Genomic DNA, 22,653 nt, shown 5'->3' on the forward strand with positions numbered 1-22,653 from the left:
CGTTAGAAGACCAGTTAGTCTTTTCTGAGTCATTTAATTGGAGCCACTAACTTTCCCTGTCTATGAAAATCTCGGAGTGGAAAGTGTGTGAAACCTGCTGCAACCCACACTTGCCTAATTAGCCTCGCATTTGCCTCTCTCTGAAGGGAGTCAAAGCATGTGTGACCCACAGACGTTGACACTTTTTCAGCCTAATCCGGTTTAGGAACTGCTGAGGTGGGCCAGGCTCTCACTGCAGGGTGGGATGGCAGTGGCAGCTGTGGGACCCCCAGCCCGCTGCCCACCACCATCCATCCACCTATGCTGGTCCTTTCTGAGCTCCAGGTCCTGGAAACGCTGCAGAGCGAGCCCAGGTGTCAGGGCAGAGAACGTTTCACCCCTCTATGCACCACCACAGCATCTCAAAGCAAGCAAAGAAATGGAGCAAAACCTCTGCATTTCATCTTCCCGGTTGCAGGCAGCATGGGTGAAAATCGAGGCCAGGGTCACCATGACCCAGAAATGTCCTATTTGACCTGGGGGCTTGGTTGAAATCTCATTTTTGCATTGCAGCTCCTGTCCGCAGCCTCACTCAAACAGCCCCGGAGAGCGGCTCCTCCTGAAGCAGTAATCCCTTGCTGCCGACAGCCACAGCCATCAGAAGCTGCCTTGAAAATTTTAGTTAATTAGAAATTTGGGGGCAAGGACTTGCGCTAGCAGCTTTTGCTTTTCCAGCGATTGGCTAGGAGGAAGTTTAATAAGGTTGAACATTTACTATTCTTATTTTGGGCCAGAGATTTAGATGCCCAATTCCCGTGGATCCCTTTGCATCTCTCGAATCCAGTGCTTCTCGCAGAGGATTTCTCCGCTCTGCAATTTGCTTTACAGAAGCGCTGGGCTCCGTACATACAAACCCCACCACTTGCCAGTCGTCGCTGCTCGGGGCAAGCCAGTGGGTGGTTTACCCGCATGGGTGCCCGTGGCCATGCTGCTGAACCCTACTGCCTTCCCCCCCAAAATTCCTGAGGTTTTTCTGCAGATGAGAGCCAGATTAATCACAGCCTGGCACTGGTCACCCACGAGGCTAAAGCTACCAGCTTCATGAGCTCAATAAGTGGTGAAATTCAGCGCAGAACTCGGCCTCGCGACTTTATGGTGGGAAAGGTCATGCCTATGGGATAGAAAATAACAATAAAAATCAACGCCGAAGCGTGTTAGGAGTTTCAAATGGCACTGAAAAAATGCTTGCTATGTTTCCAAGGGTCTGTGCTGCTGCCCCGGACGCTGCTGTTACTCATTCACATGGGCAAGAATTACAAGTATGTCTGCGCAGCCAGGAAAGCTTTGGTTCACTGAATATTTGAGGCTTGGTGTGGTATGAAGGGGTGGGGAGCACGGCTCCAGCCAGCAGCAGTTCGAGGAGAGGAGAAACAGTTTTGACTTCCTCGGGACAATTAAACTGCCTTGGTGGTACTGCAGCCAAAAAAAAAAAGGTACATTTATTATCTGCTGAGTTCTTTCTGCTCTTCAGCAGTAATTTAAAGCCGCTTTGCCTTCAGGGAAGCCCTGTGAAGTGCAGCGTTCACAGGAATGGGTAAGGACATGCAGTACTGACCTAATCCACTTCACTCTGCCCTGGAAGCTGTTCCCAGCGTCTGCCTTTGGCCCCCAGCACCCGCTGGGATAGGCCAGAGCTGGGTGAGAATTGGGGATTACACAAGTTCACTTGCTTTTTCCACCTCAAAATGGGATTAATGAAAAAGGATTTCAAAATTCCCTGAGAAATGAAATCCATCCTTTGACTGAAGTCAAAATGTTTGAGTTTACACATTTCTTATATATTTCCAAAAAAAATATATTGTAAGAAAACCTTGGAATTGAATGGCCCATTAAAAAAAGGTTAAATCAGAATGGTGCAACCTTAGCAGAGTGCTTCATATCAGAAGTTTCTAATACCAAATTTCACTGAAATTGAAGCAGCTCTGCAAAACATTTTGCCTTCAGCATATCAATATTTCTGATGGAAAACCATTCTGTCAGAAAATTTTTATCCAGCTCTAGGCTAGAATTTCATACCAAATAGTTTTACTGTCTCCCCAGCAACTGGGACTGCTGATCCTCTATAACGAATTTCCATAATTAACCTCCAGGAACTGAAAATGAAATCTTTTTGTCTGCAGGGTATTCTCAAACAACGGCTGGAAATCATTTCACTCTGAGCCAAAACACAATAAATTCAATAGGATTTTATCCACAAATTTCAATGGATCTTCAGATCAGCCCGATTCAGATCAGAGTTCAGATCCATTTAATGCAACTCTGGATGTTCCTTCAAATTTGGATGGGGCTTTGAAAAAAATAAATCTCAAAACAATTCTTCCTTTGAGTTGAAATTCAATCCTATATTGTCATCCAGATTAAGGACTCGTACTCTTTGATGTCTTTGGGTAGAAGCACTTCATAAGATGTTTGTGCTGATTCTGTACGAGTGAGGAATGCACAACAGCATTAGGAATTTAGACAAAATACCAAAGTTAAAGCTGTGGGCTCCGAATGCTGATTTTTGGCTTCTGACATGTGTTCTTGCTCACTGAAGGCAGTTCCCTCTACCATCCTACAGCAGGAAACGTCCTTGAGCTGCACGTGATTTCACGGATGGCAGAACACCCCCGATGTGCAATTTGTTCTTACTGCGAGCACTAACAAATCATACATAATGTAACAGCAAAGCAGCTAACGTCGGATTTGCATGAGATACTTTTACTGTGTTTATCCAGGAGTTTTCCTGGTTTAGATGTATTTACCCAAGAGGAATAAGTTCTGCTTCAGGGAAGTTTTGATTTGAGGCAATTCCCCAGCTGGTGGGATAAGGTCAGGCGGCCGTAAGCCACAGTGGGAGTGTATCTGAACCCGACGCCTTCCCCTTGCAAGAAGTGGCCCCAGGTAGGGTTTCTCTGGGTCCAAATGATACATTTTCCTATTCGCAAAACATCAGGCTTTTCCAGAGACAGAATTAAGACGTACATGTGAAGAATCCACATAATTTTCGTGGCTTCTACAGAGCCTCCTTAGCTGGGTGGTGTGTTGGAAAGAGCAAACGCGGGAAAAGGGTGATCACCTCCCTCATTTCACTGGCGCTGTCGTAGACTCCACTTGTGTTCCTGGGGAAGCCATTTAACTACTGTATGACCCCTCCGTAAATGGGAGAGAACAACACACCCGCCATCCCGCTGGTGCTATGTGAATAAATGCCTTAAAACAGCTCCCCTGTGGATAGGGCCCAGGAGAAGACGTGCTGCGGAGCTGCAGGCACTGCAGAACAGTGCAGCAGGCTTGCATGAGATACAGGATTCCCACTTGCATGTGGATATTTGCAGTGCAGTCAGTATTTTAAAATACCTTGCCCCCTGTCTTAAAATCCTCCCTAAATTATTAAGGGACTTAAAAATAATTTTAGTGCTTATAACTTTGTTGAAGCATTGCCCTCAGCTCCTGAAACTTGGAATAGCTGAGCTTTACTTCCCCGCCAAGCCTTAGCACTCAACAAACTGTCAGACAAGTGAGAGAGAGTCACTGATGTCTTGAACTAATTTTACAAATTTATGTAATTCTTTCTGGGTAGTGTAGTTATGGCCAGATTTCTAAATGCCAAAATACAGATTATAAGAGTATCAAGCTTCATTTTGTTTTCAGTTCACAGGTAATTAGCATTTATTTTCACAATTGCCATTGTTCCCAGATATTATTATAGCAACATCACGAAACAGGAGATGCTCATTCCCATCCTACTGTCATTGATTTTAAACCCTCATTGCAGCAGAAGAAAATTCGGGTTTGGTTTTGGCAGCCAAAGCTCTGGTCCCTCAGCAGTGGTCTGAGCCGCACGTGGCAGTCGCGCTGCTTGAACCCTATTTTTCCCTATGTGAGAATTTTTTATTTCCTAAGCAGACAATGTGGGGCACTGCTTTCTGATTTTAAGTCCTAACCCCTCACGGCTACAGAGGAAAGTAGCAGGAGCTCTGTTTTCAACATCTGTGGTGCCGCATAACGTTAAGTATGGGGAATGAACCGAGGCTCAACCAGAATTAGCGGGTTCTTGTGACCTTACTGCTTCTCGTCTGTCAAACAGGCCTCCTCAGATCATGTCATCTCATAAGGCAGCAACGAAAAATAATTTCTTTTCATCTGTTAAGACCTCAAATATGACATTGATAAGTCCCATAGAAGAGATAACAAATGGGTTTGTGTTCAGAAGAAGGTTCTGAATAGCGTCCCTAAATGAGGCACGGATTACACGCTGGCCTGTGAGAAGTACAGATGTTTCTGAATAGCTGCTCGTTAAGGTGACAATATCGCTCTGTGGACTGAATAGGTTCTTGGAAAAAAATAATACGTGCTCATGAAATTAATGACTATCACCGCATACTCACAAGGGAGCCCACGTTTCCGACACACAGGAAATACACGTTTCCTAATACACAAGTGTTTGACCTTAAACCTTAATAATGTTCTTTTAATGTACGTCCCAGTTAGCTACACACACACACGCAGAAAGGAGGAGGAGATGGGAAGTGTAAGATTCATGTTTTATGTATATTGTTTAATACTTTCCACAGATGCTTTTGTAGTTGGCATTGCAGGGAGAGATATTCTGATGGCAATTTTAGATTTAAATCATCAAGCAGTCATTCTGATACTAAAAGCACTTGTTCTCGGCTGTTTTATTACAGTCATAGAAAGTGTTCAGGCAGATTACTTGTGAGAGGAGAAAAGTGTATTTTGATATTCCCATAAAATCTTATACTAGATCAGTAGTCATTACCACAGATAATACTAGATTGTATATATGTTATTAATATACGCATAATGCTTTCTGGGATGGAAAGCGGAGAAACTGTGAAAGCCTAGAAAGGAATCAGGTCTGAAGAAAAATGGGGAATTTGAACTAAACAAAGCAAGAAACTCTGCCTTATAAATCAAAATCCAGACTGCGTGTGAAAAATACCGATGGAAATGTTAACCCCCACTGCGTTATCCCCCTAGTTATCAAGATATGGGAAAAGGCATTAAACTTAAGAGTATGACATGAATAATAGTTTTACGGGGATTAACATATCTGGAACAGCTTCCCCAAGGAATGACAACAAGCAGGCGATTTCAGAGCAGGCAGGGGTGTCTTGCAGCTCATTGATTGTCACAAGTGCCCAAAGCACTGCGGGGCACCCCGAAAGCCCTGGGGTTTAGCTGCGTGACACTGGCAGCCTCCGGACCATACAAGCGAACCAAGCATGTAAACATGGTATTACTGGGAAGCGTGCTGATGGAAGCTCTGTGGTCATGATGACTAAGTGTTTCGTGTGCGTTAAAGTTTCCACATTCCTAACATAGCTGGATGCAGGTGAATTTTCCACGTGAGCTGTGCAAGGGAGCCGTCTCCTCCAGCCCCAGTGCACGGTGCCCTGGAGCACCAATTCCTCCTCCAAGCACCCTTGGTCCTGGCCGAGCCAAGCCACGCCACCGCCAAGGAACGGGGGGCATCAGCGCCAGCTTTGGTGCATCTTGCCTCCATCTGTACAGAGGTGACCGACGAACTGATAGGGAGCAGATGTTCATACCCAGCTCCCATTCAGCCTTAACAAAGAGCTCTTTCAACCCCATCTTCTTCTCCCTTTATATTTGACAGATATGCCTAGGTTGGTATGTTGGACTCACAAAGAATATAGAGTCAGAGCTGGACCTCCAGAGCTCTATCCCACCTGCATCTGCCTGTGAGGCTGCCATGTGTTTCAGTGTGGAGTGGAGGGGAATGAAGAAACAGGATTTTCTGCACTCTGGAGAAGACATGAGAGCATTTACGCAACTGTATTTTTCCAGACTTATCTCCTGTTCAAATATACACAGCTGCACAAAAGACAGAAAACCAACTTGCTGTGAGCAATGTTTCCTCACGGCTTATTCACTGTTCTCCCATTCCATCATACGTCCAAAATGCTGAAGCCGTGTTGGTGGGCAGCAGGGATGGATGGAGACTGCAAAGTAGCCGAGACCAGATTTTAATTTAAAAGGAGAGATGGAAAGTTGTCTGCTCCAACTTTTCAGTAAGGCGTTATAAATAATGCACACACTGCACATTCTAGTGTTTTGCTCATGATTTCCAAGCAGAAACCAAGGCTTAAATTCTTTGGAAAATTCATTAGAGCTGAGTAATTTGACCACCTAAAGATGTGACACATCGGAACAAAATCAAGAATATTAGCATTGAATTCTGAAATGTCATGCCTGAGATTCTCTTGTCTGCGTCACTGGAGTATCTCCCTATGGTCAAACATGCACAAGGTAGCAGCGCTTTCTGCTTCAGGAAGCTGTAAAGCTTTATGAATTGCTCATGTTTCAGCCCAGAACTGACACAGAGCTAGTTCATGACCTGGATGACTCACTGAAGAGGTAAGGCCAAGACCTTCACCTTCACGAAGACCACCCCTGTCTTCGGCCGCGCTAGGCGAAGCTGGCATGTGAGGTCTGAGGCGCGGAGGGGAGGCAGGCTCTGCTCCAGCCCTCCTGCCTGCCGGCAGCCCCTTTCCGAGGGCGTCCGTCTGCCTGCCATGCGGAGCCATAAGGGCGAGGAGAGGAGCACTTGACGGAGAAGTGTTTCTACGAACCGCTCACAAACCATCCCTTGTTCGCGGCTGTCGCTTCGGGAAAGATTTACCCCGCGCTGTTACAGAATCGCTGTTTCAGTCAGAGCAGCATTCAGTCCTCTGGTGAACGTAAGCTGTTATCCAGTTTTGCTTGGTTTTGCGTCCAGAAAGCTAAAAAAGCCAGAGCACGTTAATGGGTGGGGATTTTTTTTTTGAGATCCTGACATGCTCCTCGTGACCATGTTTTGAGTGAAAAACCCCTTTGCCCACCACCGCTACCACCACCCAGCTAAACCAGTTCTGCGGTGCAGTTTAGGCTGAAGCAGAGCAGCTCTCCTCAGCCCGGCCTGTGGCACTGGAAGGGGGGCACCTCCATGACGGACTCCCCCGGCACACCTTGCCGCCCTTCGGGATGCCACAAAACCCCCCATTTCGCAGGTCCCCTTTTGTAGCACTGAGATTAACAGTCGACCTGTATAAAATAAACAAAAAAACACCTCACAAAACACCCTTTATTCCACGCACCGCTCCTGAGGGAGCCGGCCCCACACCAGGCCTCGTCCCTGACAGGATGATACCGGTCTGCCGCCGGCAAGGGCTCACCCCAGCCCTCACCGAATGGGCCCGGACCCGGTGGAGCCGGGAGGGGCGTGAGGGTGACGGGGCGGAGGAGGTTTCACCCCCGGGGACGGACGGCGGGGCGACAACGGGACACCCCCCCCCCCCGCCATGGCTCCCCCTCAGGTCTGCGGCACCGAGCGATTCCCCTAGGGGGCGCCCTGCTCCGGCGGCCCGCCGGCAGCGCGCGGCGAAGGGGGGGCGGGCCCCGCGCCGGCGGCGGGCGGTGATTGGCGGATGCGAGGCTATAAATACGGGCGGGCGGTGGGGGGACAAAGCAGTCTGCGCGGGACCGGCGGGCGGGCGGGCGGGAGCAGCGGGGGAGGCGGCTGCGCGTCCCGCGGCTCTGCCACTTCAACCTGGTGTTTTTTGTTTTTTTTTTTTTTTTTTTTAATTATTTTTATCTTATTTTGGGGGAACGGGGTGTGGGTGTTGGGGTTTTTTTTTTTTTTTTTTTTTTTCTTTCGTTGTGGCCGGCCGAGGGACTAAGCCGAGATCAATGAAGGAAAGAAGAGCGAGCCAGAAGTTATCGAGCAAGGCGGTGATGGATCCCAACCAGAACGTGAAGTGCAAGATCGTGGTGGTGGGCGACAGCCAGTGCGGGAAGACCGCGCTGCTCCACGTCTTCGCCAAGGACTGCTTCCCCGAGGTGGGTCGGGGCTGGGGGGGACGGACCGAGACCGGGACCGGGCTGGGACCGGGACCGAGGCCGGTCCCGGGGCGGCGGTGGGCGCGGGCTGACTGTGCGCTGTCTCCCGGCAGAGCTACGTCCCCACCGTTTTCGAGAACTACACGGCCAGCTTCGAGATCGACACGCAGCGCATCGAGCTCAGCCTCTGGGACACTTCGGGTGAGCGCTCCCCGGGGCGAGGGAGGGCTGTGTCCGTGGTTTTGGGGGGGTAAATCGGTGAGGAGAGGCAGCCCCCGTCGGTCAGGGGAGCCGGGGGGAGCCGGAGAACCCCCCCAATCCCGCCTCTGCGGCCCCGCAGCCCCTCACCGCCGCGTCGTGGCGGGGCTGCCCGTCTCCAGATGCAGCTGTGCGAGGCGGCCGGCTGCTTCTGGGGTTTTTTTGAGTTTTGTTGTTTTATTTATTTTTTTTTTTTAAACTGAGGTATACTTTAGGCATATACTTGACTTGGGGAGGGAAAAGGGTGTGGACGAACCTCCATTAAGCGATTTGTCAGCATTGCAGGGGAAGGCAGGCAGGGCAGGGGTATGTGTTCTCACCTGCCTGACTGGAAGGAGCTTATCCGAGGAGCTCCAGGGGTACCTTTGCTCCTCTGCTGCTGTGAAACCCTGCTTTACCCCGTAGAAGAGTGAAAAGGTGTTTGTATATGCTAATGGGAAATTAAATCGGCTCGCATCCAAGTTCCTTGTGGCCTTCTTGATGCCTGCTTGTTCTTTTTACAAATTACAGCACTTTTTTTCCTGTGTTTTAGAGAGCCTTTGAAGCCAGGAAAGATCAGGGAGGTAGGCATCTCTGGCCGCCTGAGGATGTAGAGGGAACCATCCTTTTTTACATACGAAGATCAGTGCGTAAGGTCTTCCTCATTCTTCCAGTTGTACCTGCAGTGGCCGTGTCAAAAAACACTGGCTCGCATGCCTCAAAGGTTGAGGTTCTCAGTGTCTTAGATCTCATGTTAGGCCAGGAACTCCTCTAGATCCTGCTGTCTTTGGTAAACTGCCAGGGTGGTGAGTAAACTTGCCACCCCAGTGCTGGAGAGGAGCGTGGACACAGCCAGTGAGTCTCTGCCTCCCAGTAACTGAGTGTACTGGGGGAGGTGGTCAGGGGTGAATGGCACTGTGAGCCATTAGCGCAGGTGTGGATCAACATTATTCTGCAGAAGTGATTGGGAAAAAGCTGGAGGAAGTTGACAGAGCATACAAGCCCTTTTTTTCTTTAGGCAAGTTGTGTAGATAGCTTGTTAATGTTGAATTTGGACCCAGCAGTTCCTTCTACCAGGAACTAAAATGTTAATCCCTTTTTTTAAAAAAAAAAGAAAAAAAAGGAGTTTAGGCGGTGAGTTGGCTTTCCTCTTGCTGTTGAGGAAATTATTCCAAATTCTTGCAACACAATTACTGGGAAAAGGCAGTCTCTGTACCCACAACCAGTATCAGTGTAGCTCTGAACTGATTTTTTTCTTCATCTTATGCCAAGTAAGACTTCTAGAATGTGTCTGGTTTGAGCTTTCATCCTGATTACTAAGCTGGCTATAACAAACTCTATGGAGTAAGGGCTTATTAAAAATTAATAGTGAAGTTACTTTGGAAAATTTTATCTTTAGCTGTTAAAATACAACACGCTCGCAGGTTAAATTGTTTGACGGGGGAAGGTTTTGGAATCTGTATGTCAAAAGGCTGGAAACACCCATGTAATGAAATATTCTGTAGCACTTCAAAAGTCAAAAGTGGTGGAAGAAACACCTGCCAGCCTTTTGCATGTGCATGTCATCCTCTCAGGCCTGTCCTGGAACTAATAGAAAATCTGACTGAATCGGAAGCTTAAGATCAAGTGGCTAATTTGTCTGCAGTCTGAAACTGAAGAGGAAATGTTTGAAAGATCCAGTGTTTGGTCTTGTAAAGTATTACTGAACGGTAGATCCTCTGGTTGTGGGACTCTGGATGAAGAATTGTCTCCTAAACAGCCCTCCTAACCAACTGCAAGAAGAGATGCTACCCAAACCCATTAACCCAATGCAAAATCACATCACCAGATAAGAGACATCAGAAGATAAGATAGTGTTTTAGCATTATCTTAAATTCTCAGTAATTTATTTTTTACAAGTCTTTGTCCTAGTCCTCTGCTGAATTAGAATAAATGTCTTAATGACATTTTTAAAGCAGGACTAGATCTAGTTAACTTAAATACAACTGATTAACTGCCAAATACTAATGGAAGATAATGTCCGTTGCAGGTAATGGCTCAAGTCATTTGAGGTACTTTCAGTATCTCTTGGGGGAGGGGGGAAGGACGCTATTTAGCTGAGTTTGATTGCAATATACTGCAGATACTCATCAAGTGATCTTGAAAGTATTTAGTATCCATCTTTAACCCTCTGTATTTTCTAACTAGGAGCATGCAACAGGCTGCCTTGCAAATTAGTCCCTAACTTGAGTTAAAGTAAATGTCAGGTTTTGCCCTGAATCCTTTGGAAGGAAGGTACTGCCACTTGGAGCATTTTTTTGCTCACTGAGAAAATGAGAAGCTGTAGGCATTGGTTAAAATAGTCTTGTGTTAGGGTGAGAACACACCTGAAGGCCCTGCTGTCATGGTTTTGGTTTACAATCTTTTATATAATAATAATAATGTGCTTTTTACCAGAGGAATTTTAAGTACAAAATGTAGAGAGTCACGCAATTGATAGAACATTTTGAGAATAGCTGTAAATTTATTGGGAAGTTTTTGTTGTAACTTGGATATGCCCCTAGAAATATGGGACAAAACACTCTTACAAGTAAGAGTGGAATGGGAAGATTCATTATTCAAATATTTTCTGGTACTGTCTAGTTTTGTGAGTCATTATAAGGATTTAAATTAGCCACAGCATTAAGGAAAGCACTTGCCAACTTGAATTTCAATTGGTTTTTGGACTACCAACCCTTCTTTCAAAGCAGGAATGTCTGGTTGCAATCTAACTACACCATAAATTATTCCACTCTGTGGTAACATAGTATGGCAGTCCTGAGCTGTGTGCTTGTTTTGCTAGGTGGAGTATTAGAAGTTTCTTCAGGTTAAAGCTTCATCTCGTAGTCTCATGGACACTGTGAAAAGTACTTCTATATTACATGTCTTTGTCTGCCATAGGCATGGTCTAAAGTGCATTTACCAAGTTTCTGGCTGCTTCTGTTAAAAGTGACTACTTTGATATTTATATTTCTTGTTAGTACAACAGCAGCTGTGGCATAGAAATTGCATGCCGTTAATTAGGCATACATACCTGTGTCTCCCTAAAATGTATTTTAGGGTTTTTTTAATTGGTTGAACTGTGGAAACTGCACTGGTTACTGCAATAAAATAGTTCTCAACAGGCCCAGAAATACTTATGCACTGCTGGGGATTAGCATGTAATTAAATCCAGAAGGGCCTTAGAGCTTTAAATCAAGTTAGCTTTACTGTGATTTGAATGTGTACAATGTATTCAGTGTCCATATAGAAACAATATTAATTATAAAGCTTTGTGCTGAAATCTTTCCGAAGACAACTAAAACATATGGGAATTAAAGTTACTATTTCCCCAAGTTCTCTGGCAATAAGCATTGTAAAGGAAATGTCAAATTTCTGTCTTTGCCTTCCAGTTCACTTTCAAGTTGGCTATATTGAGCCATGTGATTTTTTTTTTTATGGCAGAGTAACAGTAACTAGTCTTTATAGGTTTTGTTTTCCCCCCCTTAGAGGGGAAATAATTGATAACTGGGAATGCTAAGTCACCTACCAAAGTCCTGTTTTCTGTTTGAGGTGCAGAAATGTAAACACTTATAATGCTATGACTGCTGTGATATTTGTGTGTGCTTGGAGATGACGTGTTCATGATACTCAGTACACAAAATCACCTGTGTTTTCTCCAAAACAGCCGAGGTGGATTTGGAAGGAGGAAGGCCATCAGCAGTGATTCAGCTACTTAGAGCAGCCACTGCAGTATTTGATGTGTTTTCTATGTAGCTGATAATTAGTGAGCCCAAGGGTTTAGGAGTGAGAATGCTGCCGTTCATCTGTTGTTCTTTCAGTTGACTGGAGTCCAAAAGGCTACAAAGACCGATGCCTGATGGCTGCTTGGTGGTGTGTAAATAGTAAAGTCTTGCCTGTTACTGAGCACCGCTTCCCTGAGGGCCTGCGGGCAAGCAGAGGCTGAGCAGCGTGCTGAGCAGGAGCTGCCCAGGTTCAGCTCCATCGGTGGGATGTGGGGCTGAACCTCCTGGTTGGAACTGGTGGTGGTGGCGGCTTTGGGTCTTGCAGGCAAATAGGGCATCGGCTTTCCATGGTCTAGCATCCTAGAGTAGTACTGAGCCATCAACATTTAAGTATGCTTTAACTTTTAATGATGTAATTCTGTTATTTATTAAGATAGCAACATTTAAGCCTGAGCTTGGTTTCTTCTGTAGACCAAAGCCAACCATATGGCTGGGGAGGGGTTTTATTTCGGTTTAAAAGCTGAACTTATGTTGTACTTTGCATGAAACATAAGGTTGTAAAAGTAGATAATTCTTAATGTTTTAAATTATTTTGGCTTAAATGACTCAAGCTGCCAAACAGATTAAAAAAGGGGGATGGCAGCTGGAATATACTTCCACCACAAAGTAAGAGGAACTACAGCATTATCAGCAATTCCTTGATAAAACAGAAAAATCATCCATGTTGTCCTTGACAAAAAATGTTTTATTTTGTCGGAACAGAATCACAAGCACAAATAGGCTTATTTTTTTCCACAAATACCATAGCTGTAGCTCTACATTCTCCTTCTGTTTTCTAGGGTTGGCGTGGCTTCAAATCTGTAGACTAACTTGAAAAAGAGTGAGCAGCCTTACTGGGCTGTGCTCAAGTTGTCTGTTCAGACTTGAGCCTCATTCCTGAGATTCCTGCCTTCTGAGGGTTTCTCTGGGCGAAACGACGAAATGCCAGATTGAATAGGCTCGCACAGCGAGGGCCGTAGCCCCTCTTTATTTGCTCAGTAATAAAGGTTCAGTTATTGCTGTTGAATGAGACCAGGAAATTTCCTTTGTTGATACTGCAGCCCAAGTAGTTTAAACGGTTCCCGTTTGTTCTGCCACATACTACCCCGAAGAAAAGGAGGTGTCAGATATTCCTCTTAGCTTACATCTGAGCAGAAGGGCTGCTTATAAAAGTACACCTATTCTAGCTCAGCATCTTTAATGTGAGAGGTTCAGAAGGAAAACCTAAAGAGAAAAACCCTCAAAACAAACACAGCTACAGCTGACACAGTGGAAAGGAGTCTCTGGGCTGGAGGTGGTGACTGTATGTATACATAAATACATGCTGATGGACATATATGGTATGTTGTATCCCTGAAGACTGCTGAGTGAGGAGATAGGTATGTGTCTAAGGAATTAGTTTCTGGGTGAGGCTTTTTTGAGACTCCTTTCTAGCCAGCAACCATTTGGCCAAGCATTAATGATCTTCAATCCTGCCCTTACTTGCTGGAGCTCCGCAGGGAGATGTGCTCGCCAGGCAGTGGCTCTCACCAGCATGTAGGCTGGTGCCTGGGCAGCAGTCTGTGCTTTGGCTGGTTTAACGCTGCGGAGCCGTGCAGGTGGCTAGTTAATGGCAACGCTGCTCTGCAATTCCTCTGTCCAGGGCAAATAACTTGGCTCTGGGATAAATAACTTGGCCCTGAGGCTCCAGGATGGAGGCACTGTAATAGCAGTGCTGGAGATAGCTGGGGAATAATTAGGAGTGGAAAATGTTTATTGATAGTCTCTGCAAGCAGAGCTGAGTTCAAATGAATAGTTAACTACCGGTCAGCTCAGCTCACTTAGATTTCTTTCTAACATGTCATTTACTGCTGAAGACAGCTAACTGTTTTTTGAAGAGCAGTTTTTGACAGCTGCCTCTTTGTTAGATTGACATCATTTATGAAGATGAGCATTTGAATAAAATAGTCTTGTTCAACAAATTACCTTCTGCTACCTAGTTTGGTAATGCTTCATTCCCCATGTGTTACTCTTCATTTCAAAAACAACATTCCTGGGATTCTTGACTCCTTCCTTCCAGTATAAGCTGTCCAACTGAAGTCATCTGTGATACGTTCACACCATTCCCCGTTCTGCTTTGTGCAACAGCATGAGCTGTCTGTCAGTTAAAAACTTGAGGAATTTCTCTAATCCAGTTAATTGTCTGCTCAGCCTCTGAGACCTTAACAGCCACTTAGTTCTAGATAGTTGGAAAATTGGTGATATAATTAGCTGATAACCCCACAACTCTTGAAAGCTGTATTGTTGTTGCATATGTTCTATGCTGTATTTTAGGTTCATGAGAGAAAAATATAGAAATAAGACTATATGACTAAGAAAGAGCATCTTAAGTTGCAGGCATGCGTTTTAAAGCCCAAAGCCCTTATCCTGGTGGACCACTTAACTGTTTAAGTACCTTTCTAAATCAGAAATGTATTCTCAGTAAGTGAAGCTTCAGCAGAGTTAAGGCCAAACCAAATGGTGGCTGAGTGACTGGAACTTCCTAGAGAAAAGGAAGATTTCTTTTCCCTAACCATGTTACCAGATTCACCAGATGATAAAAATGAGATTTCTGACTCTGGAGATGTGTTTGTAACTCTGCACATTATGACAATTCTTAAAGAAACCCAGCATATCCCTTAACAGCTCTGGAAGTAAAATATGCACAAAGTGCAATACTGGACCTGTTTCTGTTTCATCAAATTACTAGATTAGCTTTGATCTCATTGATAAAAATTTGTCTTAAGGGCTAAACATAAACATTTATTGCAAGCATGTGTTGGTTTACAGATGGGTGAGGCTTTTTGTGACAGATAACTTGTGTGCCTGCCTGTAGGACTGGGGTTCTTTCCTGCTGGAGCACTGCAACAAATGCTTTAATTTGAAGCAAGTGTTTCTTCTAAAAATTGCCGATATCCATGACAACTAAAGATGCTTTTTGCACTTGGAACTATTTGTTTTAAATTCAATGTTAGAAGAATCAAAACTGACTTCTTTCAAAACTTTCTGAATTTTTTCCGTGAAAGCCTAACTGTGACAGATCTGCTTTGAAGAAGCCTTTTGGAGGTTAAGGATTTGTTCTCAAAGTCAAATCCCTGCAGGTTAATGCTGGGACTTAAACTTGGGCTGACCTCATTTCCCTTTCCTTGTTATTGGGGTCATCATAAGCTTTTGGTGGGAGATGGATCACTGGGGTGCCATCACTCTTAATTACTTGGGAAAGCTGTTGCTTTTGTAGGTGAGAAACAAAAGGAAAGTGGGGAAGTGAGCAATTGCAATGAGTGTTTTGGGAATACAGTGCTATTGAAGAAAAGATGGTAGCTGGGTGCCATTAAACAGCTTCACAAAAACCTTTCTAAACTTTCTGAATTAGCTTGAATGACTGCAGAGAGTGAAAAATATAAGCTAATAAAAATGTTTGTTTCCCTGCAGGGTCTCCTTACTATGACAATGTCCGCCCGCTTTCCTATCCAGATTCTGATGCTGTCCTGATTTGCTTTGACATCAGTCGGCCAGAAACTCTTGACAGTGTGCTAAAAAAGGCAAGTGTTTGAGAAACATTTGAGTACAGAAGTGTTTGAGTAGCTTGTCTTTAAATCTCTGAAGAGTGGTGCTGTTTCCTACATTGGAAACTTCAGTTTGTTTCTTTTAATGGAGAGATGACAGGACTGCACCCTGCACTGCTAGAATTTGAGATCATTTGTTTGAAAGGGATGAATGTTAACTGAAAACAAAAAACTCCCTAATGTATGCTCAGGCGTGATGTAAATTCTCATTCCTCAGCTCTTAGACAGCAGTGAATTGTTTAGGGTGGTGTGAGGTGCAGGGCTGGGTGCAGCAAGAAATTGTCTCTCACATTATATTCATATAACAGACGGGATTGAGAAACTTTGCCATGTTGCAAAGACGGTTAAAACGTGCCTGCCAAGTGTTTGGACTTTTGCCATGGCTTTACGTAATTTCTCAGCCTGAAGTTAGAAGCAGCCAGTGACAAATGCCTCTGGAAGCCACCAGAAAACCTAGCAGTGGCATAGAAATACAATCCTGCACCAAACTTCAGAGTTTTTCACAAGCTCAGTGATCTGAGATTCAGTGCGAGGCTTCCCCTGCGTCAAAAAATTGAATTTTGATAATCAAGCTCTGTGTTTGTGAGGTGGTCCTGGTTCTCTCCTTGGTCACTGGGCATGACTCAACTTTGCAGTGCTGTCTTTAAGGCTTAATGATGTGAGGTTCCTTTTTTCTGTAGCTGGGGCCAGTGATTCTTGTGTCGCTGGGAATAAAGTGACATACAATGCTCTGAATAGTCTACAGAAAATACTTAAGACTATTCTCTCAGCTACGAGCTGTGCCAACAAGCATCTAGAACTGTCTTTCTTTTCTGTCCCTGATAATGTTGGTTACTATGCTGTTGCTTAATTCTGTAAGATTTTTCTTAATATGCTTTTAAACGCAGATGATATCCTGAAATTTTAGGGATTGTATGATCTGTTCAGATTATGCTGCAAAATTTTTGGCTTTCTTGTGTTGTCAAAATAATCATGTAGAGGGGGAACAAACCCAAGGAATATATCACAGGTACTGTTTGAAGGGCTTATTACTGGTTCACAATAGCTGAACCCTCAACAGATTTGTGTAGTTTTAGGTGTGAGGATGTAGCCATGAGCCAATATATAGCAATGCTTATTTTGTGGTCATACAAGACCTGCCTCTATGTCTGTCTCGAACCATTGAATGTGGTGACACCAGGTTTCATTGGCTCCTGTCTGCAAATGGCTATGGCTGGGTGTTCACCGGTTGTGAGGAGCGACAGGTCTGCCCACCTTTGCTCATGTAGATAAACAATCTCAATTAATCCCCTCTTGATTAGTAAGTCAGTGGAATTAATGAGTGTATGAGATCGTAAGATTTCATCCTTGACTAGATTCTGCTGGAACTAATGCCTTTAGAAATTAGCTTGAAGGTAGATACAACTATTATGTAGGAGTATTTCCACGTGAAATGTCATGACTTACTAAACTTCATCTTGTATCTATTGCTTCTTTGGATTTAAACATTCAACTACTCGAGTATAATAACCTAAAATTTTACAGTGGAAAGGTGAAATCCAGGAGTTTTGTCCAAACACCAAAATGCTTCTGGTTGGTTGCAAGTCGGATCTGCGCACGGATGTAAGCACACTAGTGGAACTTTCCAATCACAGGCAGACACCCGTGTCCTATGATCAGGTATGTGCCATGTCCTTTGTCGTACTGAGGAGTGGAAAATAAGACTCTTTTCTATCACTGTAGCCGTCTTTATGAACAACTTCTCCCCCTGTTGACACGAGTGCATCCTAGAAGTCAGGTGCATATACTGTAATAGTTGCTGGAGGTGAATTTGAAAACTATTATGAGTAAAGGCAAAGCCTGCCCACAGACTTCATGCAGCAGAAAATCATGCAGCCCCACAACGCATGCTTTAAGCATCGTTAAGATTGTAGCCGTATTGATGGCAAAGAGCCTTTTAAGTGAATTGAAAATAAACTTACTGCTTTTCTGGGCCTACAGAGGCCAAAACAGTAACTAAGATGTGACATGTTCTGTTTATTTACTGAAAAATTGGTAAAATTTTTTGTTTAAACTTAAGGTTTGAATGTCATTCATTGGACTTTAGCATCATGACAAGCATTGCATGTAGTCTGACTCCTTAAAAATCCTATTTCCTGAAAAGATCTTCTGTGAAAACACCTTGTAGTTCCCTCTGAAGGTGGCAGCAAATCCAGAAAGCATCTTAATTCTTTGCAGCAGTTCTCTGCTGCTGGGGAAGTAAGTTTGGAGCCAGGCATCAGGGCATAGAGGAACCGAGGTGAAAGGGAAAGGAATCAGGCCATGGGAGAGCAGGAGGTAGAGAACAGAGGAAAACTGGGCTCTAGGTAAACTTCCCCTTACTGCTCACACATGTGTATCGTGCATTGCTGCTGAATCTTGGTGGTGGTTTGAGATACACCCTGTAGGGTGTAAGAGTGAGAATTCTACCTCCAAAAGTAACTTTAGCTAGTGTATATATCCTATGTTATCAAACAGTTTTTGATGTTTTATCCACAGCCTCAACAACCGACACCTCCTAATATGCAGTTACTAATAATGCAGCCTCCTATGGCATGTTTAAATTGAAAAATGCAAAGATGCCATTAACTGAGTGTGTTGCTTAAAATATAACTTGGGGTGTTGTACTGTGATGGCTTATGCTGGTTGTGGCATCTTTCTACACTTCACTTGGTAAACATCCCTCCATCTCAGACAATTTTATATGAAACTAAATGCCAGTTTTTTTACCTTAGTGTAAATTCAGAAGTGTCCTTAAATCCTGCTTGTTGCAGTAGACGTCAACTTGGTTACAAACTACCACTGTTGCATGTGTATATATTCATGTTCAGCCTTGGAGCTGTAATCTGCCATGCTATTTTTCTTTGAATATTAAACTTAAAAGGAAATACTGTCTGCCACTTACTACGTACACAAGTTCACATATTACATTTTTACAGTACTTCAGTAAAATCACCAAGTCTCACCCCTTTCCATAGATAGCCATCAAAAAAAATCTACTGACAGGTGGATTTCTCCCCTGGAGTTGAAGAGTCACATCTCTTCTGGTGTCACAGCTTAGCTGGTACCCCTTAGGAACAAGAGTCAGCTGAAGACAAAGGGCTAAGCCAGAAGCTATTACTTGGCAGCCAAAGGGAAAATTTTGTGTTACAGGGAAGCGCATACTTCAGCAAACTCCCATAATTTCATCTGTACTCTATGTAAGCAAAACCTTAGACTGAGCAATGGTTGTGTCTCTTGTGGTTGCCAAATCCCTGGTGGCATGAAGCAACCCGGTGCTCTCCTGTGCTCGTTCTAGGGAAGGGTCTTCTGGGGTCGAGATACACAGCTTGTTTTTAAATTCCCCTGCCTTGCTAAGTCAACATGGGATCAAAGAGCTTAGTGGGGTTTTCCCCATTCCTCTTAACTTCATAAGGAAGCATTGGAAGGATAAAGCCAGTTGATGGTGACACCCTGCCTCCAGTATGCTAGCCAGTTTCCAGTCAGCTACACCTGAGCAAACATTTCTGAGGCTTGACGATAGAGGCTAGGCTTGGATAGTAGGAGTTGAGATGTTTAACTGTGGGGAGGGCTTGTCTTGCAAACTAATACTCCTTTATCAGCCACTACCACTTACAATTGATAAGATGGCTGCATCACTGCAGTGTAAATAGTGGATACTGAAGAAGTGGGTCCAAATAGATTAGTGCCATCAGCCTGGCACAAGAGCAAAGAGGAGGGGTTGGACTGACTTGTGCCTGTATCTCAGGCCCATGAATATGTGAGGAGTGGCTGGATTTCATAACCTTCTAAAAAGATTCATCCTTCAGAAGTAAAATTCCATTGAAACAACTCCATTTTTTCACACAATGCTGTATTGTCTTCCAGTAGCAAAATCCACAACAGGATACTGGGATATTGTCATGTGCTGGAGTTGCGTGTTGTTTTCCTTGTGCTGCTGGAACAAATCCCTGCTTTGACTTCTAACACACTTAAAATGAAAATAGAAGGGCTTGTATAACCACTAATGTGTCGTCCCCCCCTTTTTTTTTTTGCTTGTTCCCTAGCTACAAGTTGATATAACTGTCCTCGACCCAGAAACCCCCAGCACACTTCCCTATGAACTTTGCCCCCTTTGTGGAGATGTAACATGGGCTGTGCTCCAGGTCAGAGGCACGCTGGCTAGCCCTTAAGGCAGTCAGAATATGTTTTCTCTTTGGAGATAGCAGGCTTAAATCTGGAAGCTGCCAGGTCCAGACCTTTCCCAATGAGCACGTGATACACAGATGCAAGTTAAGGTGTAAGGGTGAAATTGCTAAATGGGTCCTACTAATACTCTTTTGGCTTTCTGCAGTTGTTTGCAGGTCATTGAGCTTATCTTCTCTCTTCCAATTTGTATTTATCGGCATAGGAGATAATGTTTGGATACTTGTTTAATGCGTCTTGGAACCAAAGCTCTGTTTATTTTGCAAAATTAGCTGCTGGCTGTAGTGCTGGGGCTGTAGCTTTGGTTTTCACAAAACATTGTGTATGGAAAACAGTGCTGAAAAGTAATTGTATGGTTTGCTTTGGCTCTCTGCGGAAACTTGGTATTGATTGCATGTTCTTTTTTCCCTTAGGGTGCAAATATGGCCAAACAGATTGGAGCAGCTACGTATATTGAATGCTCAGCCTTACAGTCAGAAAACAGTGTCAGAGACATTTTTCATGTTGCCACCTTGGCGTGTGTGAATAAAACAAATAAAAATGTTAAACGAAACAAATCGCAGAGGGCAACAAAGCGAATTTCACACATGCCTGGCAGGCCAGAACTTTCCACAGTGGCGACGGACTTGCGAAAGGACAAAGCAAAGAGTTGCACGGTGATGTGAAGGACCTTGATTTCCTGGAGAAGGAGGAAGAGAGCGTCCGGGAGGGGTGGAGGCTCAATGAAGTACGCAGCCACATGATATTTAATGAGGGCTTATGCCAGTGCTTTAATGGAAACTTCACCTGTTTTGTGAGACTGTACTTAGGAACTGAGCAGCGAGAAGAAATGGCTCTAAACGAGGTGGCATCGGGAAATGATACATTGAAGAAAATGCCAAAAAAAAAAAAAAGGGAAAATGTTTGAATGTGCTGAAAAAAGAGAGGGTGAATGGGAAAATAACACTGCAAAGAAGAGAGATGTCATTGACAGTGCTTGTTTCTTTTATTAACGCTCTACTCCTGGATGCTACCACTTTGATTTCAGTAAAATAATACTTTAATGTTTTTTTAAAGAAGACATTATTAATATGCCCTCCTCATTAAGGAACTATCCCTGTGACCTTATAGTTGGTTTTCCAAAGGATATGATCTAATTTTTTTTAGTAGCTCATCGTTAAAATGGGGAGTATACCGAGGCCTGTGCGTCACCTAGAGGAAAACACTGTATGTGAGAAGTCTGGAGTTTTGCCTTCCCGAGACAGCAGCGCAATCTACATTTGAGCACGTTGGTAATGAAGGCAACCGTTTGAGATTTCCGAGTATTATAGGTGCCCTCGCACTGTGGAAATTAAACGGATCAAATTGGGGTGTGGGGGCAATCTACCTGCCCATTGCAGGACTCTGACTTCCCATTCCTCTTTGTGATTGTAATTTAGAGTGAAAATGATCTCCAGTTCTGGTGTACTGTATGGGTATGTTGCTGTAGGTTCAAGTGAAAGGTGCTAAGAGCTATGATGACAAATGATCCTTAGTTTTACAACCATGATAATTCGTTAAGCCTTACTGCCCATCTGGGGAAGCCCCAAGACTCCTCTGCTTCTGCTAGGAGTTGGGAGAGCTGGGTGGATCCCGGGATCTAGCCCTCTGTAAATGCTACAGAGAAGTGCTATTCTGTGATGTGGTTCACTGCAATTGTCTTTGCAAAAAAAACCCAAGAATCTGCAAATGAGCCAGCAGAGCCAGGTTATCTTTTGCGATGCTCTTCTTTTGGGGCAGCCATCTCTCGCTGCAGACTGTGTTTGCTCGTGGTGAGGAAATGGGGTCTGAAGAACTGCGACGCCTTAAGGAGTCCCCAGTGGAAACTGGATATTGCCTTTAGTCTTTAAGATTAATATATATGTATCCAGACAACAATCATGAAACATCGGTGAACCAATTAAGTCAAATTCCTTTTTGCTTACTGAGTACTATTGTTACATTAAATAAATCGGCCTTTAAAATTGTTTGCAACTGCTTACTGACTGATGTAACTACATAGCTTCTCTCGAAAGAAGGACGCTGTAAGCTCTAACCAGTGCGGCTATCGCTTGTTGAGGACAAGCGTTCAGTTCCCAAGGGTGATGCTTCATTTTTGAAGTGTTAAAGCTGTGTTCACGTTAACTTGTGCAAAGGTAAAGGGTTACCATAATTAAAACTCAGTTCTGTGTTCCCAGCACTTTGTCTCATCTGATAAGAAACCCCCCCCACACACCCATTCCGATCATTTCCCACAAAAAGACATTTTTACCACCATAATAAGCTTTTGACTGATGCAACAGTGCGCTTAGGGCAGTATTACAAAATAGCTGGTAAGTGCTTTCTGTATTTAAATATTGTGGAAAAAATAAGTTATAACTGTTATAAAGCAGGACATTCATTACTTTTTTTTAATTGTTGAAGTCACTTTGTATGTTTGGTTAATGTTTCTGCAGTATTTATTAAAATACCATTTTTTCTTTGAATTAAAAAAAAAGTAATTGACTTGTAGTGGAAATGGCCTTTGTGTGTTAGTTCATTAATACTGGTGTGTTTTGGACGTGATTGTACTGAGCTACAGGCCAGGCATAGCTGGGAGTTGGGACATGATTTGAATAGAAATCAGTCTTACCCTTGCCAACAGCCTTTTGGGTTCTTTGGCATTATATTTAAGTATGTAGCGTGGGTTACTTAACCTGAGTTGCGTTTCCCAAAAACGACAGAGGCAGAGGAGACTGGAGCAAGCAAGCAAGTGAAGTTTGGTTTGCTTTGTCTCTAAAGTGCTGAATGCTGCTTTTTAAAAGGTTTCATGTATAATACATCATCCTTTTCTATTTCTGATGACAAACAAGGTTTAGTTCCCTGCGTTTGTGGATGCCGTAATTATGTGAGCGAATGCCTCGTTGTGCGAGAAGGCAGCCCGCTTTGGTGGGAGGGTGCTGGGCTGGGTCTGTGGTGTCATTCCC

General features: G+C 44.0%; 1 protein-coding gene across 1 annotated transcript; it reads left to right on the forward strand.

Annotated features, from left to right (window-relative positions):
- Positions 1-7,647: 7,647 nt before the first annotated feature.
- RND3 (Rho family GTPase 3) lies at positions 7,648-21,909 on the forward strand. The gene is made up of 5 exons (XM_069780716.1): positions 7,648-7,884; positions 7,998-8,085; positions 15,354-15,463; positions 17,012-17,146; positions 20,104-21,909. Exons 1-5 carry the CDS (start codon positions 7,735-7,737, stop codon positions 20,353-20,355), a joined length of 735 nt encoding a protein of 244 aa, XP_069636817.1. The 5' UTR covers positions 7,648-7,734; the 3' UTR covers positions 20,356-21,909.
- Positions 21,910-22,653: the final 744 nt, after the last annotated feature.

The sequence above is a fragment of the Haliaeetus albicilla genome, chromosome 4 (genome assembly GCF_947461875.1).
Source record: "Haliaeetus albicilla chromosome 4, bHalAlb1.1, whole genome shotgun sequence".
Lineage (NCBI taxonomy): Eukaryota > Metazoa > Chordata > Aves > Accipitriformes > Accipitridae > Haliaeetus > Haliaeetus albicilla.